At 39.6% G+C, this 7,321-nt stretch overlaps 1 protein-coding gene across 1 annotated transcript; it reads right to left on the bottom strand.

The window, feature by feature from the left end:
• Positions 1-1,162: 1,162 nt before the first annotated feature.
• LOC113010628 (3-keto-steroid reductase/17-beta-hydroxysteroid dehydrogenase 7-like) lies at positions 1,163-7,290 on the bottom strand. Its single transcript, XM_026149799.2, has 9 exons — positions 7,127-7,290; positions 4,451-4,654; positions 4,238-4,330; positions 4,016-4,130; positions 3,024-3,218; positions 2,812-2,916; positions 2,660-2,716; positions 2,467-2,565; positions 1,163-2,323 (listed from the first exon to the last, which is right to left on the bottom strand). Exons 1-9 carry the CDS (start codon positions 7,159-7,161, stop codon positions 2,189-2,191), a joined length of 1,038 nt encoding a protein of 345 aa, XP_026005584.2. The 5' UTR covers positions 7,162-7,290; the 3' UTR covers positions 1,163-2,188.
• Positions 7,291-7,321: the final 31 nt, after the last annotated feature.

The following is a 7,321-nucleotide window of genomic DNA, read 5'->3' as shown; positions in this document are numbered from 1 at the left end:
AATGTGTCCGGAGTTCAAGGCATGATAATGTGAAAAAATGTACTTTTAATTTGCTTACTACACTACTTCCACTACTTTCCTGTAATTTACAAGAAGAGCTTGAAACCAAAAGGAGACATGCATCGCACGTGGTCAGCGCACCTTTACTTAAGGCAAAACTTCAGAGGGATATACGATGAAGGATAAAAAATAAAGTCGCCAAAATATATCGATACTTGAACCAATTCACCACTCTGCATTGTGTCTGACAAATATGACAGTGTACAGAAGTGCACCTGTGTGACGAAGTAATAACTTTTATTCAAGGCGTGCTATTATTAGCAAATGAAATTCTATTTGAATTGACATCCATCATTTCTTTATATTTTACTTGGAAAATTAAATGAATTTATTTAATCACAGGAATGGTTGACTCAAGGTTCTTTATATTTTAAGACCCAACAACAATACAGAGAAAACCCCAATAATCAGACCACCACCTATGAGCAAGCACTTGGCGACAGTGGGAAGGAAAAACTCAATTTTAACAGGAAGAACCAGGCAGCCATCAGCTTTAACCAGTTGGGGAAAATAGGTACAGCAATTCATTGAAACGTGCAAACACACATGTAAATAAGAGGCAAAATGAGCTGAAAGTTAATATTTGGAATGACCCCATTACATAGTAGCACATAGTAGTGGTGTGGCATTTAATATGTCACACCGCTTTTTGAATGTGTAATATATTTAATATGGAACTTTTTACCTATATGCACTGTTAGGCACTGTTGTATTCTTCAGGTCATTTAAAAGTCTATTCATCACCAAAACTGGCACAGAAGATTTAGTTATTTGAACATTTTTTTAGATTTTGGACTCCAGTACTTTATAAAATTTACACATATACATTTTTTACAAATAAAAATGGAAACAAAAAAAGAGAAAAATCATTGGATAATGGACAGGACTAAACATCCTTTCCTACTAGTCGCCTAACAAAGAAAAAATATACTTGGTTGTATTTTGTATATTCCCTCAGAAAATGTTGGATTGACTTTTTGTTTTTAGTTTAGTAAATGCAAGAGTCGATATCTGAGGCGACTGAAAGATAACAAAATCTAACAGTGGGGTGTGATGCTGTGGATATATGGTAATGAAATAAATAAGCAAAAAAAAATGCTGATACTGGTCTAAAGCAGCTGATTTATTTACTTGAACATTTATTCGTCCTATTGCAAACTATAAGTTTTTCCATTTATTTACTTGACAATCCTTCCATAATTTATTATTTGTATGGAAACAATCTCCAGATCACACAGAGCTGATGGTTAGTCAGTGGCCTCAGGGCATTAACAAAGACCTAATTAACTTTGTGGGGCAGGAAACATGATGCAGCTATCAGGTGAAAACACAGCAGGGTCCACTTTACAACAGGAAAGCGCTTTCTTGTTACTGATCTCACGTGAACTTGTTGACCCTCAATGAACTTCCACTGTTTGTTTAAAAACAGTGATTCTTGTGAATCTGAGTTCAGAAACCGTGACAGGCTCAGCTCATGAAACATAAAATCTCTTCATTATTTTAACAAGGTTTCAAGAAATGCAAAGCGTGTTTCTATTATTAACATGTTGAAATATGAAACAATGTGAGTAATGTGAGGAGGTTTGTAGAGAGCTCAAAGTAGCTTATCAAAAAGGCCCTTCCTGCCCACACAGTTATTTAAATTAGACCTCTCAGTGTGATGTGCTTCAAGTTCACCGTATGATTGGAAAGTCTTTAGAGCAGTGTTAACAGAGGACTGAGGGAATATCGGTGGACTTTAAAAAAAAGAAAGGAACAGTTGCATTTCCTTCATAACTGATTTGTTTAATTACATAAAAACAACCAAGCTAAGCTTTGTCTGACCTGGTGGAGAGGTGCAGCTTGATCAAAGAAAGAAGCCATTAGCTGTTGAGACAGAGCTTTCTTTAACATTTTGACTCAGGGAAAATCTTTCCATGGGGTCCCCTCAGAAGTAGTCAGAGTTAACATAATCACTTATATAAACCAAAGCTTTGACCTTGGCTGAGGTAGAACAAGCGTGATCATTTCACCCTCTGTTCAGTGGTCCACCTGGGAAGGATGGGATGAATAAGGGCAGTGACACTGGCTCAGATTTCACAGGATCCATTTCAAGAGAGCAAAACCTTCCGGTACAAAAGAATCACTTTTACTCTATCTCATTGAGATACCGCTGATGAGCTTCATTGTCAGCATTTCTCTCACACAGTTTCCTTCTGACCCCTTTCTCAAGTTCAAGAAGTTTTGAAAAGAGGACGTCAGCCGTTTCACCATCAATATCCATCTGAGACGTGAACACAAAGCAGAGAAAACCTGAATTAAGTTAAAAGCAACACATCACACAAATACCATCTGCTACTCTAAAAAACGCTCTGTAACACAGGCCTGAGCACTTTCTCTGTGGAATACAGGGCTCTCGTTACTCACCTGTCGTGGCTCGGTGTAGTTTGTCCCAAGCCCTGATGTTAAACTATGATACTTTGCTCTGGGATCCAGAGATTCTGGCTTTTGCAGAAACAGCCAGTGCTGTGAGCAGAAACACCAGGCCATGAATCTGGGTTCACAGAGCCTTTACAGTGCAAATATTCAAATGATTGTAATAATTTTCAAATGGAAATACCAGTGCCTCTGCTCCATTGTACGGTGTAAGGGTGAAAGTGTTGGTGAAGATCCTAATCTGTTTTGCACAATTAGAAAATACATGAACGTGAGTCTTTTCATACGTAACTGTGGTTACGTTAAAAGATAAAAATAAAATAAGTTACCACTTACCAACCACATGATGGGCATGATTAGAGTCCAGAAGGAGGAGGGGAGGATACCATAGGTCAAATTAGTCATCACCAGTCCTGGGCAGACTACTGAGGAGAACAGACCCTGTCACAAGACAGAAAGAATTTATAAATCACAGTGACCTCGTAAGAGCTTCACAAAGCTTGCAGTGATAGTTACCGCACTGACATCAGAGTACGTGACAGACAAACCTGGCCGTTCATGCGCCTGTTAAGAGCCACGCTGAGCATGTCTGAAGCGTATTTGGAGGAGCTGTAGGGCTCCATCCCTTTTCTGTGCTGAATGTCATCCATGCTGAAGGCAGACCGGCGGGCATTACTCGAAGAGGTCCACACTACCCTGGACGTATGACCTGTCTGACACAGCAGAGGCTCCAGCTCCCGGATCTGGAAAACCAGGAGAGAATTATATCAGGTCCAAGGTGGAAGTGCACAGTAAGGAGTGATGTAGGAGGGGTGCATGAATCACTGATTTAAGCAGGCCAGCATAAGAATATATGGATCAGCCTGAGGCAGGCATTAATAATTCACTGTGTTAGCCAAATCAAATATTCATTTTATAAAATTTTGTAAGAGAATAAAAAGCAAAAGATATTTTATCTTTAAAATTATTATTTTATTTTTAGCAATCTATGATGGATGCTTCACTACTACATGGTGATCCTACAATCCTAATGACACATTTATTATGCTAATTAAATAATAATTTATAATAATTCAAACATCAGGAACAAAACTTGCAAGAAAGAACAAGTTCAAAACATTAAAAACTACATCACACTTATTGGCCACTTTATTAGAGACACCCGCTCAACTGCATGTTTGCCCAAATATCATATTAACCAATCCCATAGAATCACCTCAATGCATTACAAATTTGGTCAAAACAACCTGCTGAAGACAGATATTCAAAGCTTTAATAGGTGCCTTTTGGTTTGGAGAGACAAAAACTGGGTTAAACAAACATATTGTTTACATTGCTGCACTAAGCAATGCAACTAAGAGCAACACAAACAGCAACAAAGTTTGTAGCTGACTTTCTGTGTCAAACGCATCCGCATATTAAAGTCAGTATCCTGAAGTTTATTTATGCTACTGTAGGTTAAAAGACATATGTATGTGTGTGTGTGTGTGTGTGTGTGTGTGTGTGTGTGTGTGTGTGTGTGTGTGTGTTTGTGGTGTACCAGGACAAAATGACCAAACAGGTTAGTGGCAAAAACTTCCTGTAGGCCATCTGAGTTGAGGTGGTCTTGTTGAGTCAAGAGACCCTCTGCTGTTGCAAACATGTTGATGACATTTCTGCAGTGGGGAAGGTACACTCTTATAGAGCAGCAAAGACAGCTTGAATGTATCCAATATCAAACAAAACAAAACAAAGAAATCATAAACTGGCTTTAGAAATGTACCTGGAAAATAAACCCTTAAAAAAAGCTCTGATGTCCACTTGTGGATTGGGCATAATTCCAGCATTTAGATAGAGAAAGTCAATTCTGTTGTATCTGGAAACACACGAATGTGTATTAAAGGTTAAGCTATCAGTTCCTTATTTGTAGTTCATATCACAAAGAGAACAATCACCAGTGTGATGACGTCAGCACGCGGCATCAAACATCTCTCACCTGGACTTGACCACCTTAGCAGCCTCGAGCACCGACTCCACAGAGCCCACGTCGAGCTGTAGTAAGTCCACATGGGCACCGGCGTGAGAGGTGAGGAGGGCGCTGCAGGCGGCCTCTGCCCGCTGCATGTTCCTGCAGGCCAGACACAGCCGGAGCTGTGTGTCCTCAGTGAGAAGCCTTTCACACAAAGCCAAGCCGATGCCGCTGCAGACAGATGGCAGACAAACACAGCCGTGCACTCGTATTAACAAACTTTCCCTGAACAACTGAGAGATTACCTCACAGATGAAGTAAAGCAAACTGTAAACATAGTCTGGAGTCACGTTATTGGAGAAGAGATAATGAAAAAGGATTTTCAAGTGACGTGAAGCTTCCATTTTCATGTACTGTTAATTATGGTCTTTGTTTCCGAAGTGATATTTAGTGGATAAGTTAACTAGTGTGTGGAACGTGAGGGGGGGAAAAGGAACATATACAAGTGTTCTGTTTCGTCTCTTTTATAGCTGTATGTTAAGTAAAGGGTTACAGGAAGCAGTTATTATATCTCGACATAAAGCTGTAAACCTGAAGAAACAGCTAGTCTCACAGGGAAGCAGACTTATTTCCACTAGTAATCTATTCTTGAGCTTTAGACTCTAATGCTGAATGATGTTATCCTAAAGGTTTCCCTTTATAAATACAGTCTAGCAATTGCATAAGTATACTTTAGACATCAATACTATACAACTACAGTTGTAAGCAAGCAAATGTGGGGTGATTTTGACAGTTTCCTCACGTGCAGTCAACCAGTATGGAGAATCTGGACATCATCGAAAGAATTATACCCCCCGGGACTCGCTTTTAGAGCCCATATAAGTAACATATACAACTAGACAACAACTGTTTGGAAGAGCATCTACATGGATCGATGAAGTCAGAATACTGTAAAGAAACCACTACTGAGGAAGACCAATATGAAGAGAACTGGTTTGGCTATGAGACAAAAGAATAGCCACAGCGGACTGACTGTGGTGAACAGTCAGTACGCTGTTCACCACAGTCGTGGTGCTGAGCTGGGTTTCCACATCCATTTACTCAGGAGGATGGTGTCAAAGTTTGTGAAAGGAGTTTGATGCGAGTCGATAAGTCTGTGAAGGTCACTTCTGTCTGATGATGGTGATACTGAGGTGTGTGGTTGAGGATATACTGACCTTTCTGTCAGTAAGAGCTGAGTTTTTGGTGACGTTAGCTGCTGTTAGACTCTGTTAGTTGTTGTTAGCTGGCGTTAGTGTTGGACTTAGTAAGTAGTAAGTAAAATTTATTTATATAGCGCTTTTCACAGATAAAAAAAATCACAAAGTGCTTTACAACACAGAAAATGGAAATATAAAACAATATAACAGTAAATAAAACAGCAAATAAAACAATGTAATATAATAAAACTATAAAAACAGCATAAGAGGAAATTAATCAAATGCTTTTCTAAATAAAAATGTCTTCAGCTGTTTTTTAAAAGAGTCAATGGAGTCCGTGCAGCGTAGAGACAGTGGAAGAGAATTCCACAAATGTGGTGCCACCGTCTGAAAGGCCCGATCACCACGAGTTTTAAAACGAGTGCGTGGTACCACCAGCAGTCTCTGATCTAATGACCTTAAAGCTTGAGAAGATGAATGTGGTTTCAGCAGGTCAGACAAATATTGAGGAGCTTGACCATGTAGGGCCCTAAAGGTTAGAACTAAAATTTTAAAATGAAACCTAAAACTTACAGGCAACCAGTGAAGGGAGGCTAAAACTGGAGTAATATGATACTTGGTAATAATCTATCATATCAAGTGAGAATGTAATCAAACTGGTTATCAGAGGAAAAGTGTGATTTTTAGGACACTTGAGGCCAACATTAGCTGCTCCGGGGACAGGATAGTCGCATGTCTGATCGGCTGATAATAAGAAACTGTGACAATATCGGGAATAAATGAGCATGTTTACACATGTTTCCGTGTTTAAGAGCCCTGACTTCAGTTCGGGAGATGAGGCTTCAGGTGAGGATGATGTTTTTGTCAGATGCTGGTCGCCTTGTTTGTTTCCTTCATGTCTCTGCTTCTTTGGTTAGGAAAACCCCTTTGCAGACGATAAAACATATGTATCATCCCTTATATCTTGAGTTTGAAGGTACAGACACAAATTGAAATTTCCCTTCACGGCATGCAAATTCCTACGAGACCGCTTCAGAGTGGTCAGCCACTGTATTCAATATGACATTCCAAGTTCATGAGAACGCATCAATTTGCCGAAAGATGCAAAAGATGAATCAATGCATATTCATGAGTACGACATTCTTTTTTAGTTTTAACTTGTGACACACATACATTACATTTGAATATATGTGCTAGTGAAACATTATTACAGAGTAAGAAAGACAGCTTATGAAAGATTTAGAGGCCTTTAATCTCTCGCTGTATGAACCTACAGTATGTCTTTTACTAAGACGCACTGATACAGTTCATAGGTGGTACTTTGTAGTGTAACTAACTATTGCAATAACCTCCATTACCGAAAACAGGTTATACTTGAACAAGTCCAACATGTTTTTTGAAACTCATTGTTTAAAATGAAGAGTAGAAGTCCCGAACAGCATCTTCTAGCTAACAGCACCCGGTGTCCGTATGAACCGTTATAAAACAGTTTTAGCGGACTTACCTGTTGGCACCCGTTACGATGACGACTTTTTCCATGCCTGAGCGGAATGAGCAGCGGCTGTAGAGGAAGCAGACACCGGGGGCAAATTTTCAAACCTGCTGTATTCACCGGGGACGTTCAGCCCCTCGTCCGATGCAGTTGAAAACAGTCAGCCTATTGCTTAGGCAGCTGCGTGGTGTGATTGGATGTCAACAA

The sequence above is a fragment of the Astatotilapia calliptera genome, chromosome 18 (assembly GCF_964374335.1).
Source record: "Astatotilapia calliptera chromosome 18, fAstCal68.1, whole genome shotgun sequence".
NCBI lineage: Eukaryota > Metazoa > Chordata > Actinopteri > Cichliformes > Cichlidae > Astatotilapia > Astatotilapia calliptera.
This window is presented reverse-complemented; position numbering and strand designations above follow the sequence as displayed.

Excerpts from the sequence above, each read along its gene's own strand:
- LOC113010628 (XM_026149799.2), bottom strand. The coding sequence starts at position 7,161 with ATGGAAAAAGTCGTCATCGTAACGGGTGCCAACAG. Across the intron at positions 4,131-4,237 it reads TTTAAGGGTTTATTTTCCAG|AAATGTCATCAACATGTTTG; the intron begins GTACATTTCTAA and ends TCCCCACTGCAG. Across the intron at positions 2,566-2,659 it reads ACAATGGAGCAGAGGCACTG|CACTGGCTGTTTCTGCAAAA; the intron begins GTATTTCCATTT and ends TTCTGCTCACAG.